The 21,631-nt window shown below is 46.7% G+C and overlaps 1 protein-coding gene across 1 annotated transcript; it reads right to left on the reverse strand.

Moving 5' to 3' along the window:
- Positions 1-4,342: 4,342 nt before the first annotated feature.
- On the reverse strand, positions 4,343-20,803 carry TMED10 (transmembrane p24 trafficking protein 10). The gene is made up of 5 exons (XM_059473739.1): positions 20,536-20,803; positions 15,760-15,880; positions 11,331-11,404; positions 7,013-7,139; positions 4,343-6,571 (listed from the first exon to the last, which is right to left on the reverse strand). Exons 1-5 carry the CDS (start codon positions 20,770-20,772, stop codon positions 6,450-6,452), a joined length of 681 nt encoding a protein of 226 aa, XP_059329722.1. The 5' UTR covers positions 20,773-20,803; the 3' UTR covers positions 4,343-6,449.
- Between the last annotated feature and the right edge of the window lie 828 nt (positions 20,804-21,631).

Below are 21,631 nucleotides of genomic sequence, written 5' to 3' on the forward strand. Positions count from 1 at the left end.
ACCCGGAACCGCTTCCCGCCGCTGCCGCCGCCGCGACCTCCGCGCTCCCGCCCCGCCGGGCCCGGCCCCCGCCCCGCCCGCCGCCGGGCCTGGGGCGCACCGAGCCGCCGCTGCGCGCCGCTTCACTGCCCGAGGAGAAAAGCTCCAGCGTTAGCTTCCTAGGAAGCTTTTAGAAATAAAAAACTGTCTGAAGTAACTGATTTATATAAAAAAGTAATTACTCTTCTTATTGTACCGATGTTAATGTTTCTTTTTGCTTAGCCGTGCTACACATAATATACATTATTGAAAAATAATTGACACAAGGGAGAACACACACATGAATAAACACCACGACTGTACCCCAAGCACAAAGATCTGTCGGAGTAGTGAGAGCACTTGCAGTGGATACACATTTCACACTGTTAATAAAGCATAGCCCTCTCCCTCTCTGTGCCACTCACAGTTCATGATTCTTTCTCTACCGAACAAATAAACTAAAAACTTCATAAACCTTAGAGCTGAAGCTGCAATGACTTCTCTGTCATGAAGAAGTATTTGCAATCCTACTCTTAGCCTTGACTCATTTTCTTCACAAATGATGCACACCATCATCATTTCAATGTTTTATTTTCAAGGTTCTGCAGTCACAACTACAGGTGAGAAAGCAGAGTTGAATGATGGAGAACGTTCACTCCAAGACAGGTGATCCAATGCTTACAAGAGACCTCAGGAGCTGAAGCACAAAGCCCTAAACCCAAGCACAACAGAGCCCAGTCAGCTCTTATTTCACTACCTTGGGAAGATGCTTGGAGGAATGAGCAATGCTCCTTGCAAGGTGCTGAAGGTTAAAGAGCTGGTTGGCATTGTATACACCTATTTGTAAGTTATACATCAACATCTATTTGTTGTGCACTGAAACTATTTCCATACAAAGATGATGTCCTCAGCAGCAGCAAAGACAGTGTGTCAGTTTTAGGATAAGGAAGCTTGCAGTAATAGATGAAAAAGCTTGGATGCGTCTTGCTAAAGATCATTTGCTCTCTCCCTTGGAAGGAGAGTACTTGGGAAAATGTCACCTGGCAAATAGTAATTTTTAAATTTTTTTTAATCTACATGACAAAAATCTCATGAAAATGGGATTAAGGAATTTTGAACGGTTGTAGAAAATCAGAAGACTAACTGAAAAAGTCAATCTGCATTTTTCCTATTTGAAAAGTAGAGCCATCTTGACCATTATTATCTACAGTGTCTTACAAATTCTTCCACAAAATGCTTACAGTAGTAGCTACAATCAGGTTTAGCCACCCCACAGCACTGCCTTTACTGCCCTTTAAGAAGCAGGCAATAATTCTCACAGCAAAATGCCCCTAAGGTAAGTAGCAGTCACTGTGCACTTAGGTTTATTGGAATATGATTGAAGAAAGCCTACCTGACTTTACACTGTATTTTTCACTCAAGCATTTACAGAAATCAGACCATCAAGCCCCATCAAGGGGCCATGTGTCATTTTCTCTCTTGCAAAATGAGTATTGAAGGATGAATTTGGGTAAGGGTAGGAAAACTGTCATTTAAACCAAACCATAGCAAGCTTCTGCCTTACTTCAAAGATCTCATTCATGGTTTTCAGAGTCAAGGCACTACATTGGTTATATTACTAAGGAAATAACAGCTCACATATTACAAGGAAAATCAGCCCATGCTGAGAAAGAAGTGACAGGGCATCTACATAGTTAATTACAGTTAAGGAGACAACACCATGAAAATCCTGTTGCATATAGATAGCAAATACTTTATGTGTGAAGGAAGATTATCCAAACAAAGTACTTGGGGGGAAAGAAAAGCCCAAGCAGCTGGTATGGGTGAGAAAATGCAAGAGGGTAAAACTCTGCAGCAGGTCAGACCAGAGCTGCCATGGGACAGAGCAGGAAAACACAAGCACCTTGTCTCCTCTGCTTGCCTCATCTATTGGCAGCTGTAGGAACAGCATCCACCAAATAATCAAGGAAAAACAAGTTCTTACCATTACAGTTCCAACAGAACATCTTGGTGCAGTTTATGCAAAGATCACATAATGCAATCGATTTAAAAGCTACCTCAGGAATACCAGTTGTGAAAGGAATTTAAGTGACAGGAAACCACGGAAGTGAGAGAAAGCAATGTGAACATGGTCGTGTCATTGCTTTTTTGAGGGTTATGTGCCCCCAAAGGAAGTTATTTGACATGTGCATTTTATTGCAGAAACTGAAGTACTAAACAAATTAGTCCTTTAGGAGATAGCAGCTTTCTCCAACCAAGAGCTAAACCAATGATCCTCACAGCAAAGATCACTGGGATGGACACCAAGACATCACTGCTCCTCTGGCAGGCTGTGCCAGTGAGCTGAAATACAGATGCTAATGCATTGAGTTTGAGGTGATGGACCTCTGGCAATAGGAGAACAGAACAGGAATCTGTTACTACAGTTTTGCAGAAAGTTTAAGGCACTTCAGCTGCAGCTGAACAGAGGAATTTCTACCTCCTGACAATCCTTCTAGTGCAAAGCAAAATAGGATTTCTACAAACATTACTGAGCAAATACAAATGCTTTAGTGCAATGGCAAAGGCTTGGGGTCAGTTGTTTCAGGTTAACAAAAAGGTCCAAGAAAAGCCAGCTCACAGTTTTTCTAAATCCTCTGCTCTTTCCAGCCTCCTCAGAGAAAAGTTACCTGGCTCTGGTCTGCCGAGCTACCACACCATCACATGCAGTGATTTGGGGGAAGAAAACACAAGCACAAGTCTGACAAATTTTCTAGGTGGATAAGGGGCAGCAGTAAAAACCTGTCAACACTGAACTCCTGTAGTCTTCAACAGACCTAACCTTTTTTTTTCTTCTCTGAAAGATTTATCCATTTCAGGTTTGTGGTCTCTCTTTCCCAATAAGACACCTTCAACTTAAAGAGTTTATTTCCCAAAGACTTTCTTCACTAAAATCATGGCCATCTCAGGCACCTGAAAGACAAGTACAGCACAAGGACACAACTAAAGATATGGGAGGCAAAAATATACCACATGAATTTACAGAGGTAAAGAGAGACCAAGCTACTTTCCCAAACCTCTGCCTCAGGACCCGCCAAAATGTATGGGTAGGAATCCCCTCATGATCTTGACAACCAGTTGCCAAACCAGTTTGAGTCAAATGTCTCTCATCTGCCAGTCAGAAGGTAACACAGATGTTGTACACTTGGGTTACTTCTCACATACCTGAGCAGCATCTAAAAAATGAGCAAGTGTGTAAAATGCTCATCCCCTCCCACATGTAGGCAAACAGCAGCTGCAGTGGGCACCCTATACAGGGTGTAGCCCACGCTGGCAGAGCACACAAAGATAAACCTTACTTGGGAATGCTCACGTGCTGAGTTAAGTACTGTGATAATTAAATCGTTAGTCACATTGAGAAGTGGGTGGAAGAGGCTGCAAACGTCTGATGCAGTTTGCTACAGGCAATCACAGATTTACCACTGATGCATCTGTCACACACAAAGATGGGCTCACACCCAAGCATCTGCAGCAGCTCAACTTGAGGCTATTTCCCAGAAGAGAAATGTAACGAAGACACCAGCCCTGTACCCCCAGTGCTGTAAAACCACCAAGACCCATTACCAACCTACCGCATGCAAGCAGCTGTATGATTTCACATACTGAAAATATTCATCCGGGGAAAGAACTTGCAGAGGCTAATCCTTATCAAGGGATCTGGGAATTCCCCTTCCTGAAATCCTCCCTGATAGTACTAACTAGTTATCTAGCATTTTTATGTCCCCAGTCTTGTTATGTGGCATATTTCACTTGGCTACTGCATAGCAAAAGGCTTGCAGGGCCAGCAGAGGAGATCTGAAGCATTTCAGTAAATGCCTAACCACCCTCTTCAGTATCTGCCACTCACATAGTACCAACTCATCTTTGCAAGAGTTTTCAATCTCCTCTGAAGTACAAAACTGAAAGTACTTCTGTTTGTCTTAATGAACAAAATTTTACGTGAGAGCTGCTGGTGAAAAATTGGATCTTGTACCCCAGAGCACCAGCCCTTGTTTCACTACCAGCCTCAAAATTCCTCCCCACAGAGCAATATAATTAGGAAGGGGGGAGGGAGAAAGGCAAAAAATGGTAACCTGTATTGGGACACCTCACTTGCTGCGCTGGTCCCACTCCACAGAGAAGCCTGTGCACCATTCCCAAGTCTAGAATTAATTGTTACTAGAGAAGCCTAAGGCTTGTGGAGACTCTGTTTACTTGCTACTTCCTGCAACAGGTCAACTTTCAGGGAACAGCAACCCGTAGGAACATGCACAGAGAGGACAAGACTCACGGCAACAAGGTGAGGTGGGTTGTTTTTCCCCAAAAATTTTTATTTGAGAAAGCTGACAAAAGTCTCCCAACCAGTCATTACAGGTAAATCCACACCAGTCCCCCACACCTGCTCCCCAGTAACTACTCCAGTACAGTGAACATCAAAACATTAACACCAGAACAATTAGAGTGTAACAGTCACCTGGGGAACTTAAGGCCTCACCATCATTTTTAAGGTAACTTTGTACTCAGATAAGGATGGGGAGAGGATATCAAAACAGACAAGACCGGAAAAGACCCTTTTTTGTACTGTCTTTTCAAGTTATATAAAAACAAAAGCAAAACCTTAACAGATCTACAGGCTTCAAACTGTAGGACCTAAAACTACCTTCAAATGACTTCTGTAATTCAGTCCTGTGGCACTGCTGCTGTTCTGCACTATAACAGCTTTCAAGAACATAAAGGATAAAATGGTTACAAGGGCAATGGAGTGGACTTAGGATCCTAATATGGCCTTATCAAAAACCAAACAAATTAAAAGCAATCAAAGTACTTGCAGTGGAATTAACAACTCCAGGAACTGGGAAATGGCAAAGAACTAATGTATTTAGACAACAGGAGATCATCTTTACATCCTCTTTTCCACTGCCTCACCCTGGACAACTGTTTCCTTCCTAGCAATAGATCAGACTCAGGTGAGAAATTATAAAACTATGCTTTTTTTGAAACTGCTAGGCTGGGCCCAGGGCCATGACAACCCCATACCTACCCAGAAGAATCCAGACACAGGACACCAGAATGCTGTGCTGCTGAACCACTTGCTCTGAAGGAATGCAGAGACGATGACAGAATTGTAATCACATCCTAAAAACTGCATCAAGTCCAGGAAGTTAACCTGCCTGCTTTTTCCCAGCCTCGCTTTTTTAACATAGTGCCCAATGGACAGCTGAGAAATGGTGAGAAGCTGCTGGCTCTTACTATTTAGTACTGCACAGGAAAATAACAGGTCTGTTGAGGGCACAGTACAGACTGCCCCCTCAGATGTAGAATTAGCCTATTCCCACCCTGTACTGCCTTTTTTCAGTTCATCCACATTCTTCCAATTCCTCTGCTACCCTGCACAGAACTACTGTACCCTCGGACCTCAATGCAGGGTACAGACCCTCATACCTCATGTTATCATCAGCTTACCCTGCTTTGAGGTCTCATGAAATGACATTCAGCCAGCTGCCTGGATAGATGAGAAGTCTCCTGCTCAATGTAAGAGCAAACTTCCTAGCATGACCTGCTCCCCTCTGCTCTGTGACTACATCTGACCGAGGCCTCCTGCACAAAAGCCTGTTCCTGACCAAGGTTTTCAGGAAAGCTGCTGCACCATTTCAAAACAAGAGAGGCAAATCCAAGACAAACATGTGGGGGAAGGGTGGGACCAAGGCTGGATAGGTTATTTGAGCAAAGCAGGCTTCTTTCCAAGCTCAAATACACTTCCAAGCCTGCCTTAGAAGGCTCCCCTTCCTCCAGGCTGAATCACCATATGCTCAAGTGCCCTGACCTGTCAGCACAAAGACACCAGCTCCCACAGGGAGAAACACAGAGGTCCACAACAGGGACCAAACCTTGGATGACCCTCTATTCTCAGCCCTGCTGGAATGATGAATCCTATTGCTTTGCACTCATCTCCATTTGCTCGAGGCTTAGATCCCAGCTGGTGAGGACAGGGAATTGCCCTGCTCTGCCCCAGAGTGACCTGCATGCCACCTAAAGAGCGCAGCGGGGTCAGGTGGTTCTGAGTAACACTGCAGTCACAGACAGATGGGAGACATCATCAAGCCATGATTATAGAAGGAGAACAGACAGCGCAAAAACTTGCTGCAGCTGTCATGGAAACATCTTTTTTTATTTAATCACTGCCCCAGGAATAACCAAACCCAGCATGACCTCCCCCACCCTCAACATCCAACAGGATTTCACAAGTCCCCCATTGCCTCGATGTTCAGGCTCCCCTCCCCCTTTAAGGTCCAAGTTCCTCCACAAAAGCTCCAGTCAGTGGGTATCCTCTGTGAGATGGCTCCAGGAGGCCATGGCTAGGTCCCAGTGGTGTCCAGCTGGGTCTGAGAGGAGGGGGAAGAAGATTTGCTCCTTTACTCAATCAGCTTCTTGGCCTTGAAGAAGCGACGCAGGTAGAAAACTTGCCAGGTGGCCAGGCCGATGAGACAGCACATGGAGAAGATGCTGAAGTACAGAACCCGTGTGTTTGTCGACTCTGAAACAGAAAACAAACCATTGCACCTGAGTCTGGCATCACAGGATGCACCCAAGACAGTAAAATTCCCAGGACTTTTTCTCCTCCCCCGTGCAAAAGCAAGATAGCATGAAGGCAAGGGCACCTGAGAACCAGCAGCACTTGAGAATAAAAGCAGAGGGAACAACAAGAAGGATAAAAAGAGGGAACAAGGTGAAGTGTGGTTAATGGGCAGCACTGAATGGAACAGAGTAATTCCCATTAGGAATGGAGACAGAAAGAAATGATTTCTAGAGACAGAACAACAAGACTCAGTGACTGCTCCAGGTTTCCCTTACTAGGAACAGAACAGACAGAGACCACCATAATTGCTTGATCTCTAAATGCTGCCCTAATAACACATTTAACAGAAATTAGGGGTTTTAGAGTTCCGTCCCTCTGAAGGGGCACACAGTCTCTCACCATTTGTGTCCCTCATCTCCTCTTCTCGTTTCTTCATATAGGCGAAGTCGTTAACGATGGACTCTGAAAGATCTTCCAAACGTCTCAATTCTACTTCCAGGGGTTTCAACTTCTCCACTTTAGCAATCTAGAAAACAGGAGAGTCAAATCACTGAACCAAAACCAAAAGCTCCCACATGGGTTTTTACTGCCAGTTTGAGCCACTCCTCCCCACGCGCTACAGATCTGGGGCATCCTTCCCCTCGGGAAATACCTCTAAGAGCCAGAAACTACCATTGCATAAAACACTATCACTTCTCCCACCTGTTTTCTGAAACACACTTTCCTACTACTCCTCCTACACAATGGAGGAGCACAGCATGCATGCAAGCACACTTCTTCCTTATTCGGCTTCATGTTAGCTAATTCACAGTTGGCTTCTGAGGAGTGGGTAGAAGCTCTTGCCACATGACAAAACCTCCAGTGAGTGTAAGGCACAGACTGAGATACAGGTGACTAACTCACATATGTATTCGATACAGTTCCGTGGGCACACAACCCATTAGCACCGAGACTCCCACCGCTAGCGCCCCAGAGAGCCCAGGCAGCCCGGTCCCAGCAGCAGCGGCCTCATTATCCCACAAGAGCTCGGGGTTTCATCCCTGACAGAGCCTCCAGGCTCCTGGCAGGGACGCCGAGCCGCCGGGTGGCGCTGCGGGGCCGCTGCGGGGCCCGGCTCCCGTCGGGAACAACGCGTTTGCCCCGGAGCGCCGGGCCAGGCGGGACAGCGCTGCTGCGCACAGCGCCCGGCTGCGCCTCACACGCTCGGCATCCAAAACCAAAAATCCGCCGCAAATTCAATTAGAAAGCACAGCACACAACAGCAAGTGTTCAAGTGGAACGTGTAGACATGTGTCTCTGCCCCAGCTGTGGCTATAACCTGACACACGTGTTACATAAAACGCGCGACACAAGGACACTCAAAGGAAGCTAAATGCAATTCCTGACACTTCTCCACGGTTTGGGTAACTGCGGTTCTTGAACAGAATTTGTCACGATTACCAAGAAGTGACAGGCCCCCGCCATGAAGGCCGGATGCTGTGCCCTCAAGTAATGCAGCAGAGGAAAAATGAGTTAGAGAAAACACACAAAGCACCTGCAGTTCAGCACCAGTCTCAGCCTCACAGGATTACTCAGATACTAGCTGCATGATGGCCATCTCTCAGCGATCCATGCTGACAGGCAGGCAGGAGGGCACCCAGCACAAAGGTATCCCCAAACTGCCACTTCAGATGCAGCTGCCTGGGGATCAGAGCCAGAGCTGAAGAGATGCTCATGACCAAGCCAGTGCTAGCTAATCAGCCCTTCCACTGAAGGGTCTCCACATGACACATATCCTGGCAAGCAGCAAGCCATCAAACAATCATCTAAGGGTTTTATGCTGAGGCAAGCTGTATATTATAGCTCTGCCAGCACAGCAGTGTCAGTTTGGAGTGTTTGAGAGGAGGGGTAGGAAGGAGAAGTTAACCCCCTCCTGCTTTCTAGCCAGTAGATTGAAATGACAAAACCCTGCAGCCTGGCCACGTATCTGCCAGCAGAGACCTTTGCTGAAAAACTAGCACCAGAGTTTGCATGCCTACAGCCCAGACTCTGCTGACACTGCTAGAGCAGCAGGTCTGTAACAAACACAAGGTCCTGGGCAGCTGTACTGACAAGCTTGCCTTGCACTGACCAGCTCCCTTATCTTCCTCGAGGCCTCATTTCCTCATTCACATAAGGCTACAAGGGTTCCACTGGGAAAAAACAAGGTTTATCTGCTCCATCTGCACCCCTTCAGCTGCTCTTAATAGTTGTAGCTACAATCTAGTAGCTACTTTTAGTCCTACATTATTCTAAGATGTGTATCCTGCGTCGTGGAATCAATTAGAGTGGAAAAGACATGTTAGATCAAGTCCAACCTAACACCACATGACAACTAGGCCATGGCACTAAGTACCATGTCCAGTCTTTCCTTACGCGCAACTTTCCCAGGCAGTCCTGGAACCTTTTACCCCTAATGAACCCAATATGCACAGCTGCTCCAAGAGATTTTGTAAAAAACCCCACTAACCATCTGTAATAGTGGAACATCATCATCCTAGAAAGAACATCTGGAGTACCAGCACCAGGATAACAACCCCAATGAGCTTCCCAGTGGTCACTAAAAGATTTGTCAAAGCCTAACTCTCTTCTAGCATAGAAAGAGATACACTATAGCCAAGAATTAATAAGAAGTAGTCAATGTGGAAAAAAACCTAGATCATCAAGCATGCTTAGTGCCACCAGAAATATTTTCACTTTTATAAATCTTCATTTCTACTTATTGAATGGATAAAGTTATTCCTCCCAAACCCAGAAAATTAAGACATGACATTGCAGTTAGATTCTCTAATCTGGCTCACTATTCCAGCTGCTTTGTTCCAAGAATGTCTGGATCTATGAAAGTTTATGAAGCCAGACTTGGACAGTATCAGTGATCCTCATTAAACTCCCTGAATCAAGTCTCCTTGCAGCAATTCAACAAGAAGCACTAGGGCTGTACAACAGGTCACTGTTACCCAACAACACATGAACATCACAAGCAAAAGGCTCAAAAAGGCTGCAATTCCACAAGAGAAACCCAAGCAACATTCCTGCCCTATGAGACCCTACAGCAACCTGTTAAGTCAAAACTCAAAACTACTACAGCAAACTGAGAAGAGAGATAGTGAAAAAAAAACACATTGCAAAGCAGTGTGGTTGAACAGCAGTTGTACAAATAATAAGTCAGTTTGAGTCCTTTGTAGGCATCTGTTCAACAAGGCTCAATACAGTCTACAACTTTGAGAGGTCCTCACAAGTCAAGGATGATTGCCAGGGCTGCCAAGATCCGCATTTGGTATCAAGTGGGACTGCAAGTCTAAATTCTTCTTTTCTTGTATTTGTCCATGGACCTTTTCCCTTAATGAGCATAAGAGATGCATTCCCAGACAGTTTTATCAGTACAGCCAGTGCGTATGTAGATACACAGCCATAAGAGAACCTTTCTGCACAGCAATTGTGCTTCTGGTAGCACTACAGTAAAGTAACTCCAGAGTATGCTTTGGGGTGGTATTTAAAGGGATTTTGTAAATATAGCAAACATAATCCTCCCAGCTATGCTCTCAGGGATTCACCCCATAAAATTTCAACATCTTGCAATCCCTCAGTAGCAGGTTGACAAACAGCTGGCCCTGTGAGTGCTCCATTCTTCCCTGACCCCCAGCACATTTTTTACTCTCCATGTAGGATGCACTCCCAACTGACTTAAGCTATGATTGCTTTGCTCTTCCCTGACCCCAAGCACCTCCTTACAGTCCACATACGAAGTACTCCCAGCCAACTTAAACCACACAAGACCAGACAGCCCAAAGTTTGAAAGGATATAAAAACACCAGCATTACCATCTCAGATTTTTTGTTAATTTTCTATCTGGAACCATGCACAGCCTCCTCTGCTACCCACTCTCCCCTCTATGGCATCTCCCATCTCCCTTAGGCAGAGTGGACACAGCAATCATCTGTGGGACTCTTTCTCCATCAATAATTCTCATTTTCTCAGGCACAGGCTCTGTACTGGGGGATGACTGATCCCAAATTCTAGTGAGACAAAAGCATGATAGCTGCCATAAAAATTCAGCATCCAAACCAGTCAGGACTGTCTCAGCCACAAAATAACTGCTACCCTACAGCCAGCTCTTGGGCCTAAGAGCTGTCCTAAGATGGAAATGTTGAGGCTTTTATGCCTATTTCCAATGTCACGCCTTCAAACCAAATACCCACTTCACAGCAGCTACTACTCTGCCAAGCACCTTTACACTGATACACTGCCAGTTCTTGGAAACACACAAGAGCCACTTCAGGCCTGCTGAGCCAGTACATCTTACGGGCAGGAATTATTATTAGTAACACTGAAACTTGATCTTCAAGAGAGGGTCTGATATTAAATTCAGACGACCTCTGCTGCAGGGGCTGGGGAAACTTCACCTCTCAGTGTCTTGTTGCCTCTAAATACCTATGCCCAGAAGCTGGCTCATGCTGTCCTAGTGAAGAAATTCACACATTAGGCTCCAGTTCCCAGAGTACAGAATTAATTCTAGTTGATGTTTGTCTTTTTTTTCTTTTTCTCCTGTAACAGACAAAGCTTCACCGCAACTGTAGTTTGCAGACAGGCTTTCATCACCACTGGGAAAACAGCTTCCCATCACGAGCCCAGATCTACAAAAGCATCACGTGAGTGCTGGGAAAGGGAAGCCTGCAGTGCAGGCAGCCAGGGGACATACCTCCTCGTAGTTCTTTGCTTCAACGCCATGCTTCATATCCAGAGTCACGAGCTGGTCCGGCATCCTCCCTGTTCCTGGAAGCATAATGAAAGGATTCCTTGTGTGAAACAGTCAGTCTGCCAAGAAATCACCAGCTCTTCCCACCAGTGAGGAAGAACTCAAATCCCTCCCCTCCCCTCCCCTCCCTCCATGTCTGCAGCTAACTGCGGAGGCAGCGCAGTCCAGCCTAAAAATACAGAGACTTCACAATAAATCCTGGCTGAAGGAGAGCCTCCCAAATATAATGAGAACAAGCTGTAACCAAAAGCACTGAGTGTCTACAAGATGCAAATCACTGTAAAAACTGCAGAGGATTAGAACATGAGCACCAGCTGCTATGAGACAGCCTAGTGAAAGACAAGTCACCGGAGGGACAAATATTCAAGTGGGAGGCCCACGTTCACAGGAAGTGAACAAGCAACTTGTCAAGGTTACTGGGGCTGTAAATGGCTTGAAATGGCTGTAAATGGCATTCAAAGGAGCAACTGATAAACTGCTCCAACTGAGGAACATGGCCTATGAGGCCTTACATACTGGAATATCTGCAGAAGCCAAGGCAATCCCTTCACCAGCCATCTCAGATAGCCAAGAACCACACTGCTGATGCAAACCCTGAGAGAGCAAGAGGCTTCTGAAGCTGGGAAAACACTGCCCCAGAGAGCTGCCAGCTGGAGCCACACTAACAGCACATAAGGCTGCAGTCACCAGCAGAGCAGGTATCTTTCAAGGCTGATACCCCCAGGCTAGGGAAACCTGTGGCTTATAGCTTCTTTCAACTGCTACAAACTGTCACATCTGAGAACATTCACAAGAGGGAAAAAAATTATAAGACAGTCATATCAGATACTCTCAAAAATGCTGCACATCAGCTTATCTGAGTATCATTCTCTGCCACCCACCAAGAAAATACGTCTGTATGTAACACATTTCCAAATCCCAGCATGTTGGGACATACAGCTGGCCTCAACCGGCTGCCAGCAAAACACAACGTCTGAATTTACTTAAACTATGAATTTCAGAGTCTCTATCCAGGAGCATGTCCAATACTCACATGTTGTCTCAGAAGGCTGCCAGGTGGGCATTCCCTCAGTCCACAAACAAATTCAATGTACAGGTTATGCTGGATCACTCCAGTTGGAGCTAGGAAGATATTCCAGACTTTTGATACAACATCCCCAATTTTTTTTTCTACCCATTCACTGAACAGCTCTTCAACACCAGAGCAGAATCACCTTCTACTGCTAGCAGGAAAATGAATAATCCACCGATAAAATGGATTATCAGCTACCAAACCGCTTCCTAAGTTTCTTTATGGGAATGCACTAATAAGAGCCCAACAGATAAATTATGATTAGGATGGGATTTTGTTGTTTCCTTATAAAAGACTGGTTACTGTAAGAAACTCCTGAAGTCCCAGCACTGTTCTTTAACAGACAGGCTGTATACAACCCCCAGCACTCCTTTCCCCAACCACAAGTTTTGACTGCTTATGCCACACACGTTACTGGCATGCATGGAGACAGGCAGGTAGGACAGACAACAGCAGCTGTAGAAAAAAACTCACAGCACACAGTTCAATGAGAGGTTTTTTAATGGTGCTCAAATTATAGCAACTTGACTTGAGAGCTCAAGTTTGCAGGAAGAGATGAGAAAGATGAAAAGACCAGTGAGCAGAAGAACAGAGCTAGAAGAATTAATTTCTTAGACTGAAAGGGAGAGCTGCCAAGATGAAGTAAGAAACCAGAAACCTTAAATCTGCCAGGTGCAAAGGGATGGAGAGCAGACATTTTGCAAGAGATTGACATTGTCAGGGACTGGCAGGGAAAAACTCAAGCTGCTCTCCTATAAGTTTACTAAGCTCAAGGCAGCTCCCTTCACAGTCATCAAATCCTCAGAAACCCCTTGCTTCTGTGGCAGCCAAGGCTCACCAGAGCAAGCTGCATCAGCAGCAAAGAGGAAAACAGTCCAGATTCAGAGATCATGAACTAAACTGATGCCTACATTCCTGATACCTACACTCCTCAAGTCTTCAAGTGGTCATCTCACATGAGCACTGAACTGTTTCCTGGGAAATTAGGGGAGCTCTTAATTTGCAAAGTCAGTGGAAAAGCAGGATGGTTGAACTGAATATCAAAAAGTTTTCCCACAGGAATTCCAGAAAAAATGAGTCCTAACACTCTTAAAGTTTGGGAGGAGAAGGATTACAGAGGGAGCATACAGCTAAAGATTAGCACACAGAAGAGCCCTAAAGGGAGAATGCAGTGAGGCCAGGCGGTTCACCTGAGATCAGCATGTCATGGGAGAGTAAATGTGCCTGGGAGCAGAGCACTGGTCAGGAAGACAGGACTATACTGCCTGGAAGAGGGTAAAAAGCCCATCATGCAAATACCCACAGCTCCAAGAAGCACCCTAAGAACTCCTCCACTCTGATAAGGTGAACCCTCAATATAGGATCTCTTTTTCACTTCCTCTTCCTCATTTCTGTGGTTAGGGATTGAGAAATCTCAGTTGCTTGGACCCTTAAGATCCAACTGCTCTAGGTTTCCTCTACCAACAGTTTGTCTCTTTCAATACTCCACAAACATCCTCCTTGGCTGCTGCCCTAAGTCCTGATTACTTACTTGATGAGACTGGGAAAAAAGACCCTAATCTTTAAAGAGAAACATGGGAATTAAACAGACTTGCTAAGTTTCTCCACTCCCACGCTGACCTTACAGAGAAAACAAGGTACTTCCTTGTGTCGTGGTCACTTCTTTCCAAGTACCTTCACCAAGTCCTGCAGATGATCAAGCCTCACAGCGTCATGTCCCTTACTTTAATACTTCCTTGACTTCCAGCAGAGACATGGGAGGTCTGGAGATACTCCAGGTGGAATTTGGGGCACTTGGGTCCAAAAACAAAGCCTCCAGAAGAGGATCCAGTTGCTCAGTTGATGAGCTCTATATTTTGGCAGCTCAGTGCCCCACAGGTCATCAAGGTAGAAACTGCATTTAGAAATACTTACTCCTCAACCATATTGAAAGCTTTAAAACAAACTTGCAACAAGGCAGTCAGGGATCAAACATTTGAGAATCAAAACAGTTGTAAGGGGCTTGGTCTAGGCAAGAAACCTCTACTCAAAAGCACCGAACTAAGAGTCTAGACACAACTAAAGAAAGAAACCTTTCCCACTTCAGTGTGTGATCACATGGAAGCTATGAAAAGGTCTGCAGGACTGTCTAGAGACTTCTCAAATACCCAGGTGTTGGAAAGTAAATAGCATGAGTGACTCCCAGATGAGTCACAAGTGCCTGCATGTCTCAATGTGTTAGGGAACATTTGGAAGTCCTACCTTTGGAGTAAAATAAAAACATAATCCTGAGCATTTCGAATCACTATTTTATCTGTAAAACACCATAGAAGAGGTGTTACAAGCCAGATCCCTCCCAATCCCAGCAAAGAATATAGCCTTCTCTTTATATAAAGTTCTCTTCAACTTGCAAACTATTTACATCTTATATATGGAGCAGAAATAGCAAAACAGCAGCTGCCTTTCAAATGAGTTGAGGAATGCTGCTAGTGAAAGCTCTGTGAAACACTCTGGGATCTTTTAGGATAAGACCTAAGAAAAACCAGGCCCAAGGAGCAGAACTCTGACAGTAGCCATGAAAATATGGAGCACCTCCAAACTTGCATGCACTCACAGCATCACTGATGAGACTTTTGCCCACACGTTGGCCACTTTCAGCACGTTTGCCCTGAAGCTGAGCTCAGGCAATACATGCGTCACACTCACAGGAAACAAGCCTCAGCCCTCGTTAGGCAACCATGCTTGCAGCCATATGCAAAGCTGACGTCCCTGTTCATTTCCCCTCTTAAAGAGCAGCTGTGGGTGCAAATCAAGGACACGTTCCCTACACACACAAATCCAAACTCATTAAACAGTTGTCAACCTGGTAGCAGGATAGCTACCAAGAACACATTGTGCATAGATCACATTCTAACAAAAGGGGAAGAAATGGCCTGCTGGGGTGAAAAAGAGGCCCTGGAGATGATAGCACCCAGCTCTGCCCTGGCTCAACTGCAAGACAGGGAGAAGCATGAACTGGCAAAAGAAGTGTGGTTTGCTTACTGGTACTGCCACTCACTGCAACTGTGGTGACCTCTGCAGGAGAATTGCCCAATTCCCCTTTCAGAGGAAACCCAAGTGCTCTACACAACAACCACAGGGGATTACTTCAAATGCAACACACAGAGCACATGTTCTGCAGTGAGATTGGCCACAACCTCCTGAAAATCAGCTTTAAAAGTCAAAAAGTGCTCTGTGGACCACTTTACTCATATTCCTAATCCACACAGCTACACAAACTTCATCAGAAGCTAGAAACAGCCAGCATTTTGTTTCACTTACCCACAGGAAGCTTGCTCTCAAAGCAGGCCTCAAACATATCATAGTCTTCAGTGGTGAAGGCAAACTTGCCCTTGCTGGCATCCTCCTTGGCATACAGGATGTGCCCAGCTGAGTCAGTTATCTGTGAAAGGGAAAATGCAGGTAAGAAACAGAGTACTTTGCTGCTGTGAGCTCACGCTGCCTGTGCAGCAAGAGTAATCCTAGCCTCCTGTTTGGATCTGCTGCTTTCTCCTTTCAACAGTTTCCCTCCTTCTTTGTGACTACATCAATTCCTCCCCTCCTTATCCACACACCAGGAGGTGACAAAGAGTGACTAAGAAGTAATTATTGAGTCTTAGATCCAAAAACCACCAATCAGCCAAAAAACAACACTCCCCCTCCCAAAAAAAAAAAAAAACCAACAAAAATCTATTGTCCAAAGAATCAAAAAAATCCCAAACTGAACCCCCACTAATTTCTCTTCCTCCTATGAATCCCATATACTACATGTAAGAATTGTAGCTGAACCAAACTGTCATTCATTGCCTTTATTTTGCAAGCAAAAATCATGAATTCCCATGGCAACAGAGATAGGGAGAAGACTTATGGGACAAGAGTCACATTCCTCAGAAGGTGAAATGGAGAAGGGTCCATCTGTTGCTCTAGAAATGAACCATGAGTGTGGCCCTGAATTACACAAGGTTTCGGTGCCAAGATCCATAAAAATGGCCACTTCAGAGGACAATTCAGACTACACAGACAGAATAATGACTGCCTTGCACTAAGTCTATAAAACTACTAAGAATAGGCAAAAACTGTGGAAGGTCTACAAAAATGCTTCAACAAAGAGTATAAAAAGAAAGGACACGAATTTCATGATGCAAACTTGAGAATAATTGTGCTCAATTAAAGGCTCCATCCAGCTGAAACTCTGACTGGGGAGAGGGGTGAAAAAAACAGAAGGTGTTACAATACTGCATGAAAACGAACAGTGTGCAATCCACTGGAGTGCTTCCCATTTTCCCTCAATGCTAATTTATAACAGGTATGTCTGAAACAGCATGGACACTAAAGTTACTAGGGCTCTTTGAAACTCTTAAGAGATAAAGAAAGTAAAAAGCTTGGGAATAATTTTAATAATAAGACCAAAGTACACAATATAATTTGTGGCAAGGAAAAGGTAAGTCAGACATTCTCTTTTATTCCAGCCCTTTTCCCTGTACAAACACCATGCCAAAGGGCTACATACCCAGAACTATTCTACAGAAACACTCTTTATTCTTATTAGATCACTTAATTAACTCTCTGGCACTCTCTGGATTTGAAACAAGTGTGGACCTACTCATGGATGGGAGCTGCTGCACTAGACAGGAAAAACAATCAACTATATAAACCCTCATACTTTATGGTATAAACCATAGCAGGCAGGACTTCAGGAACAAGCTTCCTCTATATACAGATTATCCCACAATGGCCTGTTAAGGGATTTGTTGTAGCTGCCCCTGCACCATATGCTGTCAAGTGTCTGAGAACAAAGAGGAGTACTGTTCCCCATGCAGCAGCTCAGAGCTGTACCTGTTTTCCAGTGGCAAGCAGATGAAAGCAGGCCTGCACAGCCAGGTGCAGGCAGCTGTGCTGCCATCCCCTTGCCACAAGCCACCAGCTACCTCCTGACCACTCCGGCTGTTCGTCTCTGCACGGTCATGCGTAGGATGGCCTTGGGACAGCCTGCGCTTCAAAGGACGAGTCTGGACTCTTCAGATTTTCAGTCTTTGATATTGCTTATTATTTCTCACCTACAAAATTTTCTTCCAGCCCGACAGAGGTCTGACCAGCAAGGCAGCCAAGGGCACTCTGACCTCCCACTGGGCGGTCGTCTATTTTTATACTACAAACTACGTACATCATATTTACCTTTATTTCCCAATACCTTTCACCCATATTAGCAAGTGTACCTTCACCAAGAACCAATCCCAAAGTGCCAACATCACCACAGAAAATGGATGACAAGACGAAGAAAGAAGAAGGACAAGACATGCCCTGATCCCTCCATCTTGTCTCCATAACCTCCCTGTACCAAAATCCTAAAATCTGTATTTCCACCCTGTAAATACTTAATTCTTATGCCATTCATCCCCAAGTGACTCTCTTGTCCTCAAACAGGTGGCACATCCCTTGCAAGGTCAAAATCCAACCACCAGGTGCTTCTGGCAACATTCCAGGATTTCCGAGCCCCCAAGGGTTGTCTCAGTAACTCTGGGCATCCAGAGTGATGTGCTGAGTTCCCACAACCTCCTGTCTGGAAGGCACCAGGCACTGGGAGGCACTGGGAAGCACTGGGCCCAAGTGAGCAGGCCGTTCTGCAGTAAAGGACTGTGGATGTTTCACAACGTGGCATGTGCTGTTTTAGTGCAGGGGTCATAATTAACCAAGATGCCTCATCAGCACGACATCACACATTCTGTACACCAGGTTCTCCATCACAAAAACGAGTTAGAAGAACTTAGCTCTCATATGCCCCTATTATTCTGAGCACTATTTTCGTATGCCTTTGTAGGCACCAGAGCTAATCTTTATGCAGCCTGATCCACTTTTGCCCTTTGCAGCTCGTGAACAGCATTGTGGACAGTAAAGGCTCTGCTATCCGCTTCCATCAAAACTGAATAGCATTACCCAAATGAGCCACACACACTGCCCATTCAGCCGGGGTGCGAGGGCGGGAGAGGCTGCTAATAGCCCGGCCAGAACGCTTGTGGGGGAGTCGACCTGAAAGGAATTTTTCATGCTATTCTAACGTTATTTACGGTAAGACAATCCCCTACAGACAGGGCATTGTTTGCCCTTGACACACAGCGCGATAGGGTCGGGCTGCACAGTGGGGCAGAGGCACGCGGCTGCCAGGCAGCGCCCCACGCCCCCCGCAGCTGGCAGCGCCGCGGGCTCCCCACAACAGAGGGGCACTGTCAGCGCTGGGCCAGCGCACACACACACACACACACACACACACACACACACACACACACACAGACCCCCGCTCACCAGCAGGAACCCACTGAGCCGGGACACCGCTAACCACCACCCTCCTCTGCTCGCTGGCCCAATCCAAGATGCCAGAGCAGAGCATCCAGAGCAGAACAGAGAGTACCTGCAGGCATCATGCCCTCAACTACACAGACCCTTCCTGCACAGACCACAGAGAAAGCAGGCACTAGCAGAGAGGTTTCAGCACTTAGAACAAGCCCAGCATACTGGGGGCTTGTTCTGCTGACACAGCATACCTGAACAATAAGAAGGAAAGCAAGAACTGCATTCATTATTTTTTCTCCTTTGCAGCTTTTCAAACTATTTCATTTTATGGTTTGAACAAAAAAGAACTTCTCTAAGTAGCACCACCCGGATACTAGCTTCATCAGCAAAGCCAACTAAGACTTAAACATGGGATACATTGGTTCACCATCACCTTCCTAGAGAAGTTCTGCGTCATAAAATTGAGTTTTAGAAGAGACCTTGGGGTCAACTGACCTAAGAGTGGGGAACCTGAGAACTAGGAGAGTTGGTCACCAAGCACTAAGAGACAGGTGAGAACATGGCACTCTGTCTCAAATACATGTGCCTTACCAGGCACATCCATATTTTAAAGCCTTAATGCTGCTTGGCCCTGCCTATATACAGATGAGTTTCCTCTAACAAATGAAGCAAGAACAGAACAACATGATTTTTTAAAAAGTAAGACTCTGGAAGAAGCCTTCCCCAGCCATAAGCAAGTACAACTGTCCATAATGCCAGGGCCTTCAGACACTGGTAGACAGATGCTGGAAAAGCAACCTGGTTTCAGGAGGTCTGAAATACTCAAGAACACCAAGTTCAGAAACGCCTGAGCAGACCATTCTGTCTCCGTTTGCGTGCTTAGTATTGAAACTTTTGGGAATGCAGACAGAAATAAAAAAGGGGGCAGAAAGCTTGTAATGAACTGACTATGTAGCAACAGACCTTATTCAGCTAGGCTGGAATTTTGAAAAAAGCCTAGGAAAGGCAGATTGTGGGCAGAATTTAAGTGAATTTGTTGAATCAAAGTGAAGATGTTGAAGTTTCATAGCAGCATGTCACACATGTGTTATGAATACTCTGCCAATTCTGAACCTCCTGAAGATCCTTCAGGATCATTTTCTTCCCTGCAGCAAATATCTGCCTACCTAAAATCCTTGCAAGTCACGACACAGCAAGATGAGAATAGCCATTTTGGGTACCAGAATCTGGTACAGCAAAATGTTCCCAGCACCCATTGCACTGTGCCAGGATCCCGCTGTGCCAGGCCCTCCGCATGGAGGGAGCCCTGGGAAAGCCACGTCACCAGAACTCTTTCCTGCTCACACGGTGTCAGCAGCCTGGCTACAGCTTTATCGCAGCGGCCCATCTCGCCAGGCGCCGGATAATCTGCATCTGTGCGGATTAAATGGCAGACTGCGGGACGGGCCGCTGCAGCCCCATCTTTGGGGAGAAAAAGCTCCTGTTTGGCTCAGGCTAAAGCGCCGCCCTGGTCCCTCGCTGCCCAGCACCCGGAGCTCCTGGGCGGGCTGGTAGACCCTCGCACCGGGCGAGTCCCCTGGCACGGTGCGGTGCAGGCCGGGGCCGGGCGGCTGTCGGCTCACGCGTGGGCCGGTGTCACGCGTGGAACACGTCACCCCTTCCTTCCTTCCTTCCATCCATCCATCCCCGCCCCGCACGGCCGGCGAGGGGAGGCGGGGCCGCGCCGCCCGCCCCGGCCACCCCCGCGCCCCCGGCCGGCCGGGGCCGCACCTTGAGGTTGGCGGAGGGTCCGCTGGAGGAGCCCGGCGGGGCGCTGATCTCGTACTCGCCCGTGACCAGCGTGTCGCGGTGGATCTCCTCCCGCAGGCACTTCCGCGCCTTGCCCGGCAGCTGGAAGGAGATGGGCCGCGCCGGGCCCACCAGCAGGAGCAGCAGGAGCAGCAGGAGCAGCGGCAGGAGCGGGGCCCGCCCGAGGCGGGGGCGGCCGGGCAGCGGCGGCAGCGGCATGGCGGCGGCTCCGAGTGCGGCGGGCCGGGCCTGACTCCGCCGCACGTGACCGCGCCGCCGCCGCCGCCGCGCGTCACCGCGGGGCGGGGCCAGGGCGGGGCCGCCTGACGGGCGCGGGGTGAGGGGCCCGGGCCGCGGTGTGAGACTCTGAGGGGGCTGTTTCGTTATGAAACAAATGAGTAATGAACTTCATCCAGTAATAACGGAGGGGAGCGAGTAATAATTATCTCCCTCGTTAAAGAATTGGAAAATTAGAGCAAAACCGAGCCGTGCTCTGAGGCACAGGAGCATTCTGGGGACGGACCAGCGGCCCGCATCTCTGAGGTCCTTCCCTGGGAGAGACGCTTGCTGTTTATTGTGTGGGGGTTTTTTTCATTTTTTGAAGAGTAACTTCCCTCTTGACTTCTTCACACAAGAAATTTCGGTTTTATCAGATGTCTCTCTTCTTTGCATCAATGCCTTGCAAATACCATTCAGTAGGAGTATCCCAGTGTTTTTAAAAGCAAATAAAATTATGATGATTTTGGAAGACAGAGCATTACTTTTTTCTCTCCTTTTCCAGCATACACTCAGATCTAGTTTTTCTTTTTTTTCCCCCTGTTGATACATTTTACTCTTTAGGAAGGCAGCATTAAGAAGACCCTGACCAGCTTTGGGCCGCTGCTTCCCCTGGCACCGCATCCCCTCCATTCCCAGCCTCCTGGCCCGGCAGTGCAGCTGCCAGCAAGAACAGGCACAGCTGGGAGCAGTGACTGCTCTGTGGCATAACCTGCGAACAGCGAGGAGGAAAATTGCACTGGTGTGTGCTTATGATCACCACGGTTGCAGTCAGCTCCTGAGATCAGCTGCAAATATTTGG

This window comes from Ammospiza nelsoni, chromosome 6 (assembly GCF_027579445.1).
Source record: "Ammospiza nelsoni isolate bAmmNel1 chromosome 6, bAmmNel1.pri, whole genome shotgun sequence".
Classification (NCBI taxonomy): domain Eukaryota; kingdom Metazoa; phylum Chordata; class Aves; order Passeriformes; family Passerellidae; genus Ammospiza; species Ammospiza nelsoni.

Coding starts and splice junctions, on each gene's coding strand:
- TMED10 (XM_059473739.1), bottom strand. CDS start 20,772: ATGCCGCTGCCGCCGCTGCCCGGCCGCCCCCGCCTCGGGCGGGCCCCG. Junction 15,881..20,535: donor GACCCTCCGCCAACCTCAAG/GTGCGGCCCCGG, acceptor TCCCTTTCACAG/ATAACTGACTCAGCTGGGCA. Junction 11,405..15,759: donor TGAGAGCAAGCTTCCTGTGG/GTAAGTGAAACA, acceptor TTATGCTTCCAG/GAACAGGGAGGATGCCGGAC.